The 18,228-nt window shown below is 40.4% G+C and overlaps 1 protein-coding gene across 14 annotated transcripts in view; it reads left to right on the forward strand.

The window, feature by feature from the left end:
- BTRC (beta-transducin repeat containing E3 ubiquitin protein ligase) overlaps window positions 1-18,228 on the forward strand; it is a 118,862-nt gene that overhangs the window by 54,515 nt on the left and 46,119 nt on the right. For 10 of the 14 annotated variants that reach the window (XM_075504676.1, XM_075504677.1, XM_075504680.1 and 7 more), the window contains one exon: window positions 7,492-7,581. The exons of the other annotated variants lie outside the window; for them this stretch is intronic. In XM_075504676.1, the coding sequence (XP_075360791.1) occupies window positions 7,492-7,581 (90 nt within the window). The remainder of the gene's footprint in view (window positions 1-7,491; window positions 7,582-18,228) is intronic. 14 annotated transcript variants of the gene reach the window in all.

Here is an 18,228-nt window from a genome sequence, read left to right on the forward strand (position 1 = left end):
AATCTGTCACCCCGCTGCATTTCTGCATTCCTCTGTAATTGAGTAAATTGCAAGTGTTGTCTGCTCCCCCCTGCCCTTTGTGTCCATGTCCACTTACCATCCGAAGAACGTGGGCAGTGATAAATAAAGCGCTGAACAGGGCTCTCAACTCTTTGAAAGCAGCGTGTTGCCAGCCCCCTAGTTATATTTCTTTAAGTGTTTATGTTTTTCTGTATTCTTTCTCTTGTGTGGCTGGAACCCTGGGGATCCAAAGCCATGAGAGAGGCCAAGAATCTAACAAAGTAGCTGTCCCCTTGTTAGCTTGTTCCTTTCTTCTTTAAAAAACAAGATGAAAACCATCTGGCTCAGGGCATTACATTTTCCTCCCCCATGCACCTCTATAGATGAAGAGTTTCACCTGCAGTGAGGGTTTACATTGATTAGGGAGGGAGCAGTAATTCAAGCCTCCATCCACTTCAGTGGTACTTTGCAGTCTTTAAAGGTGCTGACCCATTGAGTTAAACTGTCAAGGGAGGATAAAAAAGGATCTTCATCCCGGGAGGTAACAGCTGCCAGGTTTTCAACACCTTGCACGCTGCTGGAAAAATGTCACAAATTGTCAATGGAAAGAAAAATCACTTGGCTGCCATCATCCCCTAATGACGTGCCTTATAAAATGAAAGATTTAAGGGTTTAAAAATCAGCAAGTAGCTGTCAGGAAAAAAGAATCCTGAGGGATTTTGAACAATGGGCCCAACAAGATGTATCCCAAAAGACTGTGAATAATGCATCCAAGTTGGAATAACTGGGTCTGACTGGGATGACCATAGTTACCTTTGCACAGTGGGACAAGGGGGAAGTGAAAGCAGCAGCGGCACAGAAGTCTTAACATTACCATGCCTGTATTTTTAAAAGAAAAAAAAAAAGAAAAAAAAATCTGATTCATAAGCCAGTGAACTGAGAGAAGACATACTGTATTTCTGCTCTTTTGAGGACAATTTGTTTTCAAGCAGCTACCAGATGGCTAAATACCACGACATTTCCTTTTTTTTTAACTTCTTTTCTTTAACAAGAGATCTAGTTCTCCTTGCTCTTTGTTTTTGTTTGTTTTAATGCTTTTACATTGCTGAACAACCCCGTGGTGTTTGGGCATTGTGGCATACTCTTTTTTTGTGTGTCCCGTGTCCCCCCTCCCCCCGCATTGATGGACGAGGAAAAAAGATCTTCAGCTTTAATGTAATTTCAGATAACAGGCAGATTGGAGTAAGGCTTTTTGTTTGTATTGTCTTGAGGTTTTTTGTTTTAGGGGCCTTTTTTTTTTCCTGTTTGTTTTAGGTAAGTCATTTTAATTGTACTGAGTAATTAGAAGGTACACACAGCCAAGGGAGCTTTGTTATGGTAATTGCTCAAGAAAACCCACTCCCCAACTACCATTGCCATGTGTTGAGACACGTCTTCCCTCTAGTGGCAATATTAAGGACTCTGGCTTTCACAGTCGGCAAGGTGTAATTGCAATATGACAAACTGTGCTTTAGGGAAAATCCTGTAATGATCTAGTTTTTTGTTTGGCTAGTCTTTATTTTGTCTTACGACTTTCCGTGGAGACTACCCTTCCCAAGGCTGGGCTAGGGATGACAAAAATTTTGTCTTAAGAAAATAATCGTGGCGAATCCTGGGTAATGTCTTACAGCTTGACTTAATTCTAGTCTTCTTTTTAATTACCTGTTCATAAAAACGTTTTTAAATTTGTTGAGATTACTTAATTCTTTCAGAAGCAGCACCTCATTTGAAATAAATAAATAAATTGCATTTATTTTAAATAGTCCATGTGAAAGACCTTTAAAGAGTAATTAATGCAAGTCTCCTAAGACTCTAAGTAAGATGAAAGCGATCTTTCCAAATCTGCTGGAGTGATTTGTTTATATAACTTCCCACTTCTGCTGAATTCTTCTGAGTCTAATAACTTTTTTTCTAACTGTTTGGCAATTTGTGCTTAGCTACAAAAGCCCTTGTTCAAAAAGAACAGTTTAATAATCTTTTCCCTGAAAATGACTTGAATGGAGGGTACGGGTTTTGTCTTTTTGCTGTGTTTTTATTAGTGTTATCTTTCTCTGATAAATCATGTAATTATTAACTATTGGGGGGGAAATCTTATTGAACTCCTGGGTTGCAGCTTCTATTAAAAAGTGGAGTTTTGTTCAGGGACTGGGGATTCTCGGAATAAATGGCCAAAGAAATGGATTTCAGATGGCGGAAAAGCTGCACGCACACACACACAGAGTTCTGCCTGGGATTTGAGGCTTCAGGTTGGCATTCAGTGTTCATCCAGAGCTACGCGGACAAGAGTAGAAATGTTTATGTGTTTATGTCAAAGAGCAGGATCATACTTTCTTTAAAAAGAAAAATGTAACTAAAGACACCTACAGAATGAGATCAGATACAGCTCTATCTTTAGTGAACCATAGTCTAGCATCTCTGTGGCATTTTAAGCCTTTGGCTGAGAGTGAATACAGCTTTGTGGTTCCCCTGCTTCTGACATGATTTGGTGCTGCCATATATTTGTAGGGTGGGGTTTGTTTTTTTTTTTTCATTAGAGCTTGTTTTGTGCTAGGGCTGCTTAACACTGTTCTCAAACGGCTTTTGCAAGGTTAAAGGAATGCAGCTTGGTAACAAGTTTGTGTCATTTTAAATATATACCTCCCAGTAAATAAGGAGGAGCCTTGCAATCAATCCCTTTTAGTGTGTTATATGTTTCACCTGACAACTAAGCCCTCTATTGATTAACCATTACTTTGTTAGATAATCTCGTGTCATTGAAGCCACTGTAAAAATTAAACTCTTTAAAATGTTTTACCCTAGCAGCAGTGTGAAAATTGAAAACTTGTTCAGAATTACAGCCAGCTTCCACAAAGAGGGTAGTTTTCAACAAACTGGTTTATGTTTGCATGCTTTATATGCAATATAAAAACATATTAAAGCACTCCAACGCAAAGCTATCTGCCTGTGGTGTTGAACCAGGCTACCATTTCAAACTGCTTTTCCTTGGCGAAGAAATCTCTTGTCTTGATGAAAGGTGAGGAGAAACTTGAACAGTTTTGGTGCAAATTAGATAAGATTCATAAAAAGATTGAGCTTTAAAGGTGAGGTTGAGAAATTCGCTTTTCTGAGGCTTGGTTCTGGTTTTGATTTCCTTGGTTTTCTTCCAGGTTAGTCAATGTTCCCATAGGCATCAGAATGAACAAAAGGAGGTACTTCGATGTTGCAGTGCAGCATGAGACACCATCAAATGTTTCACCTGAAATGTAGGGTTCTGCATTATTACTTGATGATGTGACATTCATTCTACTTTCAGTTAGATCCATTCACTAGTAACTCTTAGCATATGAACACCAATACAATACCAGATGAAATCAAATCTCCATGTCCAGCAGTAATCTTGTGTCTCACAACAGCCAGCAACGGCTGCCTATGGAGGAACGTTAGAAGAGGGCAGCCATATAGTACTACCTTCACAATATATTCTCCCAGCTTCTCATGACTTGACTTCACGAGCCAGATGCAGCTTCTTTGCAACATTATCAATACGTTTCCGTTGAGACCTGTTAAGTAGAGTGACATTACCTCTTTTTCCCCTTGGACTTTAAGGGAGAAGTAGGCTTTCGTCTGTGTTTTTGCTTGAAACCTTTTTAAACATATTGTAGAACATGCAGATGAATCTTCTTTACCCTTTTTATTCATCCCACAAGGCTAATAATACATTCTTCTGTGAGAATGTGAAAATAAGAACAGAAGAACTTTGTAACTTTGCAAACGTAGTAATGGACGTTGAACTGGAGATCACTGTATGTTTTATTCTCAAATCTACATCCTGATGGGTTGAATCCATTATACGTACTCCTTTTAATTTTTTTTTTTCCCCACACTACTTTTATTGAGAAACAAAGAGCTGCTGAAGGACTAAATGGTCATCAGGTAATTTGGCACTTAAGTAGATCTTTACGAAATAAAATTACTGTGTAAAAGTTGATTCTCACAGTAAAAGCATGTTCTTGTCTCCTTTCTGTGGCTGAAAAGGTTGGGAAGGAGGGATTTAAGTATTGTTGGCATGTTGTGAAAGGGCAGAGAGGTATTGAGAGCATGGGAATGCCCAGGTCAGTTGGACCCAGTGTCTGGTCATGCAGTGCTGACTCCAGCACTGTCAGTGGAAGATGCTGTTGAATGAGAGCAAACGGGTCTGGCCGCTCTCTGTGCTCCATTCACCTCCTGCTCCTGCAGCATCTACTGCTGTTGCACTAGGGATGCCTGGGGGATAGCTCTGCCAAGATATCTGCTGTTCATGAGTTTATTTAATCCCTTTTTCCACTTGCTGATGTTGTTTTGCTCCATGGTGTCCTGGGGCAGCAAGCTCCAGAAGTTCACTGCCTGCTGTGTGAAGGAGTGTTTCATTTTATCTGCTTTAAATTTGTACTATACTAGTTCCATCAAGTGTCACTAGTCCTGGTATTGTGGGATTTGATGAACAAGTTATGCTGGAAATTCAGTTGGTGCTGTTCACACTAAGATGTGCTGTGTGGATGAAAATAATAAAAATTAAGCAATACATTGGAATAATTATTTGTATCTACATTCTGACATACCCACAACCTTTGAATAGTGGCACAGTGAGCTTCCTTCCTTCTCAGAAAGTTCTAGGGTTTTCAGATTTAGCATTTAGTATTTCACATTGTGTATTTGGATTGTCTGCTCTTTCCCATTTGCAAATGTGAGAGAAAGCCTGTTGTAAGCCCGGCTTTTGAAAAGCTGGCCTGCTACCAAGGTTTGTGCATACCTGTCTAGGGAGGAAAAAGACTGACAAGATCTGAGTTTGGTTCATGCTTCAGTTCATGGAGCCACAGGCTTCCCTGTTGCTTCCAGTGAATGTTTTTGTGGCTGAACTTTTCATCTGCGAAGTGGAGTTAGTAGCTTTCTTTGAGTCAGGTCTCCTCATAAAATTTACAGTATGTAGCAGATAAGTTGTGCAGAAATACTGCTACTGGAATTTTAGGAATTAAATTGTAAATGAAAGAAATCACAGATTTATGATAAATGGGTTAAATTACACAAATGTAATCAACAAACAAAGAATCTTATCAACTCTTTATGGTTTTTCACCTTCAGAATCTGGTTGAATTTATCTAAAATGATGCCCATAAAGTGAGGTTTGCATGGTATTGCCTGAAGGTCAGTGCAAAGCAGATGGTGTCAACTTTCTGTCCACCAGTTGGGCCACTGCATCTAAGCCGCGATTTATAATAGTTTATGCCATTCTGATCTTTCTTCTGAGGAGAAAGTGCTGTGCATACCAGAGTGATGGTTTTATGATGTTGGCAAATATTTGCAAGAGGCTAAGTTGAGTCCATCAGACTTCTGTTTGCTTATGGCCTAATCCCAGTTTGAATCTGAACCTCTCCTGCTGAAAGATGCACTCTGTTCATCTGCATGGCACTTTGAAACGATTTGTGTGTTTGAATTTTTCAGTTTCTCCTTCTGGATCCAGAGTCAGAAATTGCTAGCTGGCTGCTAGTCGCAGCAGATATTGATGTTATAACTTGTAAGGAGATCTCCTGGAGCCAGGATATTCTGCATTCCTGTCTGTCACTGGTTGTTTTCTGGTTAGAGAGCTCACTGAGAAATAAAACGTGAACTGCTAAAGCGATGGAGAAGATAGGGCTTCTGTGCTCCTTTTCGTTTCTGTTTCATGATGAAGTTTAAATGGGGTCTGTAAAGAAGTAAGGTGGAAAGGACTCCGATTTCCTGAACTTCCACAAGAGTGTCTGTACTGTGCTGGACCAGTACAGATCCACCTGAGCTAGTATACTGATTTCCCATGGTGGGCAGTAGGGAGTGTTTAATGACGATCATAAGAACTTAGGTGAATAATGTTATAAACTGATTGTGAACACTCAGTTCCCATCAGTTGGTGCTTACCGTCCTCCTGAGCTGGAAACTGTTAGGAACACTGGGTTTGGGATGTATCTCCTGTCGCTCAGCATAACCCCTTTTTGATCTCTTTGCATTCTTGCCTCTGACGTCCTTTCCAATGTGTTCCTCTGCTAGTTTGCATGTTGCTACTGCCTGCATCTTGCGCAGAGTCAGGCCTGTGGCAGAGGGGCAAAAAAGGGAGATCGTTTGTTTGCTGCGTAGCTCTGAGGGAATCTGGCTCTGATGACGTAGCTTTGGAGCAGAGGGAGAGGTTTAGGAGCCCTTAGCATGCCAGTGGTACCCACAGGTTTTGTAACCTATGGCAGGTTTGGGGTTGAATTAGTTTCAAATCAAACAAATAGAAATCCATAGCAAGCCCTGAAAGAAGGATCTTCAGAGATTGCCAGCAAATATTACAGGGAGAGAACTGACAGGCACTTCACTACAAATCTTTGTGCGTCGCCCCCTTAAGGCAATCTTAAAAATATCGTGAATGTTAGTATGTTTTACTTAAGTGCTCTTGGAAATGTCTTTGTAGCAAGTTTAATTTCATTCTCTTTCAACATGCTTCTTGGGTTTTCCCCACATAACTATTTGAGGTAGCAACATCTTCTCTGTGGTCCACTTACTACTCTTGCAACAAAGCAAGTTTGTGCTTGCTTTTGGGCTGCCACTTTTGCTTGGGAGCAGTTTTCTGTAAATGGTGACAGGCGCTAGGGTTTTAATCCAATACTGGAGCTCTTAGGCGCTACTATACTCCTACTACTACTAGAAAATGTGAGCTTAATCAAGTAGTAATTAAAAGGTGTTGAAAGTTGCAGGGGGGGAAGCCTCTGTTAGAAACTCCCGAGTTCTTCAGGTGTCTTAGTGTAAATAGTCAAATCAAACAAAGTATAATTTTAAGCACACTTCATAAGTACTGTTCATGTGCTGCCCTTAAAAAAGGGAGACACTACGAGTAATGTGTTCTGCAAAGACTCCAAAGTCTGTAGCCTCAGCTGAGGGTCCCCTGTGCAGGACAGTGTATGAGTTAAAGAAAAAAGGCATTCTACTTTAAAAGAAAAAGTTTTCCAAAATTGGGAAGATGAAATACAACAAGTGAGATGTGGTCTGCATTTGATCCCTTCTGATTATAACCTTCGTACTGTCCCCATGTATTTTTACCTGATAAAGACAGGGGATGTTTATTAACATTTGACATACACTGTGATAACTAGCATATAGATATTACCTTGTTTTAGTTGGTCAGTTATGCAGCATTTTGTGAAAGACTGAACAACTGAGATATTTTTTTCCTTTTTCAAAGGAAAAGAAGAGAAAAATCTTGGTTTTCTTTGTATCTCAGAACTATAAAATTGTACATAGCTTCTCAAAGGACGTGCATGCCCTCAACATAGGCTTTTGCTGTAAACTAGTTTATTTTGGTTCGAAATGTTTACACCTTAGGAAAAAAGAAATGTAGTAGAGTTGTTGTGGGTTCCTGTGCCAAAAATGTGGTGCCTGAAAGAAAATAGTGTTCTTCTATTCATAACCATTTTAATCTTTCTGCAGACCTACAACAGCTGTGCCAGACTGTGCTTAAACCAGGAAACAGTATGTCTAGGAAGCACTGCTATGAAGACTGAAAATTGTGTGGCCAAAGTAAGTAAGAGAACGGCTTTGGTTTTGAGGGGTTTTTAGCAGATTGTTCATTGTTAATCAAAGAGAAGTTCTTGTTAAAAATTAGTTAGAAAAAAATATTTACACAGAAAGCAAGTACTTTGGGTAGGCTTTTCTGTCCTTCAGTGTAGAGTTTTCAGACTTGCTGTTTTTCTCTGTTGGAAATGATTGCTTGAGTCCTGAGCTATCTAGGATTGAAGGGTTCATTCTGCTATACAAGTAATAGGCTTTTCCAGCGGGATGACCTATGCCTGCCATGTAATTAGCTGTGGCAACTTCAAATGATAAATGTCCAGATATATGCTAAAAATACTGCATGAGAGCTCTTTGTATCATGGTTCCCTTTCTTAGCTACCAGAGGGGAGGTGCAAAAAGAAAGACCTTTCAATTAAAATACAGTGAATGCTGTATTTAAGGGAAAGGGAGGAGGGAGATACGGCAGTCAGAATGGTAAGAAAATGGATATGTTAGCCCGTCAGAGAAAAGTCATTCCTTGAGAATTGTAGTAGATGTGATTGGAAAAGATGAGGTGCCATTAGCCACCCTCTTCTCTTAAAATTCAGCGTAACTAGAGTGAAATAGCATACATGTAGGGCTGTTCGTGAATGGAAAACATTTGAACCGTGATGCAATACGTATAGAAAGGCTGCACGAAGGATGCATTTAGCCTTGTGTAAGCTTCGTGTTTCCACTGAAAGGAAGTTTGGAATGGGCATGCAGGACAGATCAGTGCACGCAGCCATCTGTTACCGAAACCAGCTGGCATTTTGTTGCTTCTCTGTCACTGCAAACCTGACCACTCAAAAGCCTGTTTTCTCTTTCAGTTATTTATTCCTTGATCTTCTTGAAGTCCTTTTTTTTCATACTTTGAATGGTTGTTAAAGGTGCCTTGTCCCTTCGGGGCCCGCTTTTGTATTGACCTTTAAGATAATTTCCCAGCTAAATCTTTGCTGGGATTTTGCTGGTGAAATTTGGATGTCCCATTACTTTTGTTTCCTGTCAGGGAATTGGCCATCATAAAAGTTTGTCATGGTGCTTGCAGGTGGCTTAGCGCTCAGAAACTGTGCTTGACATGCCAGGTTACCTTCCAGTGGAGAAGCACTTCTGAGAGAAGCTACCAATCTTGGTACGAAGTGCTAATATTTAATGCCGACACCTCCATTCTTAGCTTAAGACAACTGGTATCACACACTGCTTCCTCAGGCGCTTTATGATACAAAGTAGGTAAAACTGTTTGAACAAGGCACCAGAGCAGCTCTGACTGAATTGTATCGGCATACAGCATCATTCTGATGCCATGAAGCAGCTCACAGCAAGCTAGCTAGAGTAAACCCATTCAACCCCATCTGCTTTATAGCATCTTGTTTGACCTGGTCATCTTACTAAGGAGGAAGGATGTGCAAGAACTCCAGCTAATTTACATGATGCCTCTTTTAACTGAAATAACATACCTTTAACATCCTAATGCCCCAAATAATAAAGTCTCCTAAAACTATGTTTCAGTGGGATCATGGTAAGAGATGTGGGTAGGGCTCAAAGCAGGAACAGCAAGGCTTGTTTCATGTTATTGAGGATGAATTTGAAGCATCACCTTGGAGCTGAAAAAGCATATGTTTTAAAGTATTGTGTCTCTATCTGCTGTAGGACAATATATATATATGTATATAGGCTGTAGGACAATCTGCCATCTCATATATATATATGAAAAAACACATATATATACATGTATACATGCATGTATATACACACATACATATATATTATATATATAAAAATGTTGAATGTTATATTTATATATATAAATATATATATATGGACTTTTCTGGGGATCTATTTCCCCTAGTACTAGCTTGCCTGGCTATTGTACTCCTTTCCTTTGCCTTCCCAGCTACAAACCAAAAGGAAATAGTTTCTAAGAAAGCTTGTCTTTCAAATTCCAGAAGTGTTGAAGCATTTATAAATCCAGTTAGCTAAATGCAGATGGCTCAGTGATGGTATAGGCAAATGGCACAACTGTTAAATGTTCCCTAGGTGAAGGGCTCAAATGGGATTTAAGGAGTTCAGAGGCTTTCTCCTAGCCTTATCCACATGGCGAGTTTTATCTTCCATGATTGATGTGTCTTACAGCCTTGGACTTTGAAATGTTTTGTCAAGAGGGTGAATACTGGAAAGTATAACTGTGGGTTTCTTTATCTGCAGCACTTTTGGAAAAGGGGTTTCAGGGTTTTTTTTTAAACTGGCATTGTTGAAAGACAAAAAGGATTACTTTGGAAATCATGATTTACCTTTTCTGATTCTGCAGTGCAGTATCAGCCCTGACTGGGAGCCACAGTCAGCATTATCACATGCTTGTCCGAAGTGTCAGTCAGTCTGCAAGGGACGATGTTTTTTCCGAAAACAGAATTTCTGATTCTGCACCTACTTGCAAAAAAGAAAACTGTGCTCTGTTAAGACTGTATTAATGCCATTTGCTGATCGTGTGCTTGATGTTTCTAAAGTTTGTTCAAAGAATGATGTGCGGTTTCCCTTGATGTGCGGTTTCCCCTCAATATTGAGATCTTTTTTCAGAGTGAAGCACTGTCCATCTATCAAGCTCTCTTGTGAAGGTATGCTTCTGTACAGGACAGTCAGGTGTAACTTACCAATCTAACAACTGGCATTCTTTCTAAAATGGAGGGAAAAGAAGTTTATAATAAACATATATGCATTTTCAAGTACAGAGAGTAGTGTAGGGCTACTGTCTTTTTGACCACTCAAGGAAGTCTGTGTTTGTTAGGAAAGCTTGTCTGCCTGGTCTTCCATACAATGTTATGCTGACTGTGCAGCAAGGTGCTCAGTGGCTTTTGCAAGCCTATGGATTATCTAGTTTTATTCATGCATTTAAAAATAAAACTAGAATATCATGTTCTGATGAATCTTTGTATTTTGTTCTTAGCTGTGCTTTTCTGTCCTCTGAAACTCCACTGATGGGACCTGGGCACATTTGGGTAGAAGCAAATAAGGAGCAGTAGAAATTGTTTCAAGTGTGCTCATGTTTGACTAAAGAGGTGGGATCTTGAATTAAAAATTATATATTGTGATGCACAGATGTCACCTGTGTGATCTGTAACATCAGTTTTCTTCCACCCTCAGGAGGTTTTCCATGACTTTTTTGGCATCTTTTTGCCTATTGCATTTGAGTGATCAACTCAAGGTCTGACGTGTATTTAATCTAATGTCTTTAAAAAGAAAATGCCATCTCTAATTGTGTTTTTATATATGTACACACACACACACACACACACACACACATGTATAAGATCCTCCTGCTTGTCTCTGTAGAAGCCAAAAAATGTCTGTGAGAGGATTTCTTTTTATGATACTACTGGTGTGCAACCACAAGTGGACAGCTTTCTCAGGAACTGGTACTAGGTGCTTAAATAAGGTAGAAATGTAGCATGAACTTGAGATCCAAAGACAGGGTGTTTGGTTTTAATGAGGCTTATTGAAATCTGGCCAAATGAGCATCTGTTCCTATTGTTTGTTCCATATTTTGTAAGCCAGTGTCTTCAGGCCAGATAATGGTGTTGGTGTGTGCTTCATCCTCAATTAGAGAGGGGCACAGTTAAAAATCCCCTGGCATCTGGTATGTCACTAGGATTCTTGTGATGCTCCTGGGTGTGCAAACAAGTTTCTTTTTTGTTCTGCATCCAGAACCACTTACTTTCTGTGGTGACCTTCACACTTTCTATTTGCTGTGCAGTGGGGGATGCTCTGATGTGTCTCCAGTCTCCTTGGCTGAGTCTTTGCTTGGATGGATTATATATATTCCGGTTTTCAGACAGAGGTCTTACCTTTTCACCCTTTCATAATGTGGGCTGTATTAGGTTTGAATTTTGCTGTTCACCTGGAGTCCATTAGATTTTGCACTTCCCTGGATCATGGAAATATCCTTCTGATTCAAAGTACTCTTTTCTTTCCCAGCAAGAGACTAGTGTACAGCTGATCTCATGGAGTTCTACAGTCAATACCTATTTCCTGTAATCATTAGATAGGTCTTTACTGTTTATTAACTCCTGCAGTCAGTTCCAGTTCGTCTGTATCTGCTATATAAAGAAGTGTTCTCAGTTTCATTTTGCACATTGAATTCTTTCCTGCTGGAGTGTGCCGGAGATAGGCACCCTATGGCATACCTGCCAGAGACAGCACAAAGACACCTTCTAAATGTCATACAGCATCCCCAGGTTTCTACTTAGTTCTGAACTCAGCAGCAGCTGGGAGAGGTTCTCTGCCTCTGTCTTTATCAGAGATAAGTGAAAATGGAGGAAGAAAAATACAGTCAAGCACACCACACTTGAAAAAGTAGACTTCTGTTTCAGGCCACGCCTTGCTACCCACATGTGATAACTAGACCTGCTTTTTAAGGTCCCAGCAAACCAAGGGACTTCTCAGGGTCTTTTAAGCATGTTATGTCTTCTAGGGAACCTCTGATTGCTGTTCATCATACTTCTAAATGTGCATGCTGCAGTGGTTACAGTATTGAACTAGGAATCTAGAAAGGGTTCATACCCTTTATTCTTAGCACTGTGATTTTATTCTCTGTGGCCATGATGGCTTTTCTTGGTCCTCTTCAAAAAGTGATACTCTCCTTATAATAAGGAATAATACTCTCCTTGCAGAATATTGTGAAATTTAACTGTATGATGCTTTCTTGACCCTTGGATGAAAAGTCCTTCTTAGGCATGTAGTGATGTTGTGCCTGCTCGGCAAGCTGTTCATAGTGTACAGGGGGACAGAGCTATGTTCTGCTCAGTTCTGGAAACACAGAACAGGGCTTGGCACTTCAAGTATGCTATGTGAAATTTTCTTTCAAAGATGCCTACTATTATTTACCTATAGCTACACATTTTACATTCAAAGATGATTCAGCTAAAGCAAGGAGTGGTGGAAGTAGCTAGTAATTGAAATCTACCTTCCTTTGTCAGTTCTTTCTGCATCGCTACTTCTGAATTTTTAGAATAAAAATAGTCTGCACAATAATAACATTAAGCTCAGAATTTTTATATGAATTCAAAGGAGAAACCACGAGTACTCTTTAATAAACAAACATTTCAGGTTCCAGGCTGGATGTTCCAGTTGGCAGTAGGACAAATTGATCTGAAGGGTGTCCCTCTTGTACTCTCAACTCCCTTTATGTCACAGATTGATGGCTTCTCTTTCCTGAGAGTGTCCCTGCATTTACTTTGCATGAACAATGCAACCAACTCAGAGTTCTGCTGTGATATACCACTGAGTCGGTATATCTTCAGATAATGCATAGTTTTCCAGTGCTTTTGAAGCCTTTCCAGTCCTTGAGATTGAAATTAGAGCCATTTAATCATGAACAAATATTATTTGACTAGCTACATTCAGTTTCCTGATACTCCCTCCACTGTTTTAATGAGAAAGTATATTCCTCCATACCTTAATTTTTAGTATTAAGCTTTTGTGTAGTGATGCAGAGGGGCTGTCAGTGGACATGCTTCCAGCTCCAAACCCCTTGGTTGTGGTGTCCCCTTTTGTGGCTTGGATATACCTTTCTCTGGGATGACAGTTTTTTGAGGCCATTGCAAACTGGATAAATGCTGCCTTGGCCACTGGCTAATAGAGATTTAAGCATGTCATTTTACCCTTCTATTGTAGGTATTCTGTCTGTAAAGAGGGTTGTGTGAATGGCGGGTACTGCAGGGACGTTGCTGGCTTAACTTAATGTTCAAAAGGTGCTTTGAAACTGTGAATTCTCAGTATTTAGACAGCACAAGTAGAAAACAGCATCAGAGGTTTATCTAAAAGCTTTGACCTACTGGTGATCTTCCTTGCTTAGTAATATGTCTACTTTTATCTTAATTGCGAGTTTCTCATTTTTTATATTTTTTTTTTTTAGGTCAAGACAATCTTTATGCTTTAGCTTCCCCTCGGTCTAATAACCTCTTCGCAAATGACTGAGAAAGAAATGTGATATTTCTGCTCCCCCCACCCCACCATACACATTCTCCAGATTTTGATAGACTTGTTTTATTTATTTCCAAAATTATATCCGCAGGAAACAAGCTGTTTAAATTCAGATTATGCTGAAGCAAAATGGTCCTGGTATGAGAAGCAACGTGCTGTTTTATGAGCGCAGAGTCCCTTTTCTCATAACTGATTGATAGTAAATATTTTTCTGAAGAATTATTGCCAACCATGAACAGTGCAACTGTTTCACTTTTTTTTTGTGCTACTTGCTGTACCAGCCATTGTCTGTAATTAAGATCTACAATTCACAATGCAGACGTTTGCACTTCCTCTGGGTCTGAGCTATTTATAAGGCATTTCAGCTGTTCAGAGTTTCTTTTGAGTGTTAAACTACATGTAAACAGTCGTCTTTAGTCTTCAGTTACACGATGCTGTGGAGTGCTTGTCATTTCTGCTTCTCTTACCACCCAAAATGACGTCACATGTCAACGAAGCCACGAATTAAAAAAGAATGACACTGGGTTTTTTTAAAATACAAAAGAGACTTTGAAGAATTAGTAATATAATAGTTAACTCATAAATTGCTTTATAGCTGAGGGTCTCTAAGTGTATTCTGGAGATCAGTTCTCAAAGCTCTGCAGTAAGCATGGTCAGTCAGGTGATACGCAAAATCTTATGAAGAATCATGGATATGAAGAATCATTTCCAAAGTTCAATCAACTTGATGGAGATGTTTCTACTTTTTGGAGCCCTGGGTTTGGAATCTCGAGAAAGCAAATTGAATTACCTGTGAAGTTGAGTTCAGTAAATACTGGAAGGGCTCCCACACAGATCTTAGAAACTCCTTCTCAGGTTTGACTGGTTATACAGAAAAACTTTTTCATGGTGATGACAGTCAGCTGGAACACATTGCTTGCGGAGGCTCTGCAGCCTCCATTCTTGGAGGTTTTCAAGGCCAGGCTAGATGAAGCCCTAAGCTACTTGGCCTAACCTCATAATGCACCCTGCTTTGAGCAGGAGTTTGGGCTGGAGAACTCCTGAGGTCCCTTCTAAACTGAATCATCCTGGGATCTTCTCAGTATACAGGCAGTGGAGATTTAATGGAAATCTTTTAAAATTTAGAACTTGACCTGGCATCCTTAGTCAAAATGCCTGTGCACCTGTATTGTGTGTAGTGTCACATGCTGTAGTTCCACCCCAAGTGTTTGCTGGTTTGGTGATTGATACCGTGCATAAAGAATTACAGCCCTGAGGTCTTCATTCAAGTCCTGTCGCATTAAGCTTGTAAGGAGTGTTCACCAGGATAAGAGTTACGAAACAAATTGGATTTGCACTTACAAGGTACTTTGGAATCCTTTGTGCTGGAAACGTGAAACAGTTTGGAATCCAAATCATCGGTGGCTTTAGTGGTAAATGGTGGCAAATGTGAAGACAAGCTTTGCTTCTTAAGTAGTCACCTGCAGTGGCAGCACCCTCAGATGCTAGAGAATACAAATACTATTAACATGACATTAACTAGGTATGTTTTCAGTTTGAGGACTGAAAAAGTTGTTTGAAAAATACGTCCAATTCTTGTGCTAAAGCTTGTGGTGTGAAATGCTGGAATAATCATTTCGTAGTGTAGCCCACTGCAGGGAAGGCATTGGTGTGGTCAAGTGTCACATTTCAGAAGGCAAAGTGAGTTCTGAGTTTAGCCTAGCAAGAGAGCTGCTAAAAATGAGCCTGGTTTTGTAGACCGATGGGGGTTGACGTGGGGTAGGCTCCAACGTCTTTGCTGTTCGGAGCAGACAGGGGAGGGGAAATAGTGTGGAGCGAGTTCATCGTCAGGCGTGTACTGCAGCATTGCCCACTGATGCATGCCGGATCACCCGCACGCAGAGATCACATGGCTCCTCCAAAAGTCAAACGATCAATTCGCCTCGTTTTGGCTCTGTACTTAATGCACAAACAGTGCGATCTGCAGGGCTGTAATTGCATTGTTAGGGCCAAGGAACAAGCCTGTGCCTTTTCAGCAGACAGCTGGCAGGGAAAGAGGCATGTTGTTAGGAAAGAGAGAGGCAAGGCAAATAAAATTACTGCTAACGCTCAGAGATCGGCAGGAGTCCTACTTGCCTAATCTTACCGGTGGGAGCAAGCGGCTGTTGTAATCCAATTATAGCAGCATAAGCAATTTGTTAGACACTCCGCATAATGTAACAATTTCCCAATAAACTCTGACTTGTAATAACGTCGGCAAGAGCCCACATAAATCTGCCCGAATGGTGGGGGCTGGAGTGTTCGGCTGGGGGCTTGTAATTTGTGCCATCAGCACGTTTTGTGGAGTGTGGTGTGGTGCAGTCTTTCAGTGCAGGAATTTTAAGGAGAAAAGCATGGCACGCCCCTCCAAGAGAAAACCATTTGCAAGGGTCAAAAGAGATACCAAACAAAGCTGGGAGGTGGCTTTTCTAGGAGGGAGGAAAAATCAGCCCCCAAACACAAGGCTCTAGCTGATGAGGATTTAAAAATATTAAAAAGCAGTAATGAACATTGTAGCGTTTTAAATTACAGCGGGGGGAGGAGGGGGGAACTGGAATTACATCTGTTTTGGAGGGGAAGGGAGGAGAATATCCTTCCTTATATTTAAGCCGTTTAAATATTAAAAAAGAAGCTCAAGTATTGAAAGGGATGCTCTGCACTTACAACACAGAGAAGCCACAGATCCTGTCCCAAGCAATTCATAATCTACAAAGGGAAAAATTAAACCTTTTCTGGTATCCAGTTACTCTCCCGTTGTCTTTCTTGCAGCTCCTAGCTGGCTTCATGCATATTGGCACAGCATCTTGATGATGTGTCTGAGAGATAAAACGTAGGTCTAGAACCATTCACTTTGAGCGTACCCCGGTGAATTTAACTTTTTTGGCACAATGATGAATGTCCCCTCTGGTTCATGCAGATCTACACAAAGAACTAATCTAATTTAGATATTATTTAAAAGTAAAATCAGTCTGCTGTGCTCTGCCTGTCACTCTTAGAGCGCATTGCGAGTTACAGCGTCGTAGACACTAGTTTAAGGTTTATGTTTAGCAAGATTTAAGATATCATATTTCTGTTAATCCCTCTATTTAGCATTTCCCTTTGCTAAGATGCAGATAGGCAGCAGGCAAAATAATGTAGGTCCCTTTATATACAGCGTAGAGACTGTCAGAGGTCCAGGATTTTTAATGTAGTTCTTACCACTGCCGCAGTATAAAAATGCCTGACTTCATACCGCTAACAATACTTTATTCATTTCTTAGCTATGGGATCCTGTGAGGCTTCACTGTAGAGTGACATTTCTGCTCTGACTCATTCCCAAGTTGTGGCAGCACAATGCCTTTTCGTAGGGGAAAAAATAGTTCCCAGCCGTACAAAGCAGTTTGCCTTATTGTTTGGAGCTCCTGCTCTCAGTCCCTGTGTTTTGATGCTGGGCTCCTTTGCTCAGAAAAAAAAAAACCCAAACCCCAAACTAAATTGTTGACCTTGTACATACATCTCACACAGTTACGCCTGTACCATGTTTGCCTTTACAGTAGTACCATATTTCGTGAGATTTTGGGGTGTATTTACATATTCACCTGTCATATTAGTACTGAGATGATTTTTATTTAAACCATAAAATAGTAGCGGAGATGCGCAGGCAGGCTGCGGTGCGGATAACGCTGCATATTTTCCCCTTCTTTTTGTGGAAGTCAAGCTTCCATTGTTCTTAATCTTCGTTATCTGCCAGTATGTCAAGGTAACAGGCTGAGACGGCGAGTGTTTCCAAAAGTATCCTAATAAATATTTTCTTTCAACATAAATACACCTAAAAAGTGTGTTTAAAGGGGGCAGGTATTATCTTAGTTTACTGAAGCTGCATCAATAAACTGCAGTGCTTCTAATAAAGCCACTCAGTGTCTGGGTTTAACTAATGGCTGATTTTCACAGCTTTGACAGTGAGCTGTGTGCGTTATTTTCTCCTGATATTGTAAAAATAATGAGAGCAAATTAGAACAATCAGTTTACCCAGATAGCTGCTGATTGGAGGTGATGGGCAATATGGCAGCGGGTAATCCATCTTCGGGCTCCTGTCACATTAACTTCAGCAGTGTGGAAAAGATCAGGCGGAGCGAGCGGGAATCCTGCCCAATCAGAAAGCCGAAATTAATGAGAAGAGCATTGTTCTGTGATCAACCTTTTAATTAGCAAGAGTGGAGATGGAGGGAGTGATGAAGCTGGCAGCACAGCTGCACAATGCTGGGCATGTTTTCGGTGAGGGGGAGGAAAAACATGGGTTTTAAATTACCCCTTCTGTGCTCCCTGTACACCGGCAGTGTGTCTTCATTCTAAACCCCTTAAAAGATCTTAATAAACAGCCGCATCCAGGTTAATATTGCAAACGTGGCTGTTACTAATGAGTAGTTTCGAAGTAGGTCCTTTCGGGGGTCATTTAGGAAAATGTTGATCACTGTTTACAAAAAAGAGAGAGAGAGAGAGAGAGAGACAGGGTTTGGTGTTGGATTTAAAGTTTCACTGCATCAAGGAAAGAACAGGAGGGAGACAGATAAAATTAGAGGAAGGGACTGCCTGTTTTATTACTCCCCTCCTTCTTTAGTATATGTTTGAAATAAGATTCCTCGGCATATATTTGAAATGAGA

This window comes from Mycteria americana, chromosome 6 (assembly GCF_035582795.1).
Source record: "Mycteria americana isolate JAX WOST 10 ecotype Jacksonville Zoo and Gardens chromosome 6, USCA_MyAme_1.0, whole genome shotgun sequence".
Taxonomy (NCBI): Eukaryota; Metazoa; Chordata; class Aves; order Ciconiiformes; family Ciconiidae; genus Mycteria; species Mycteria americana.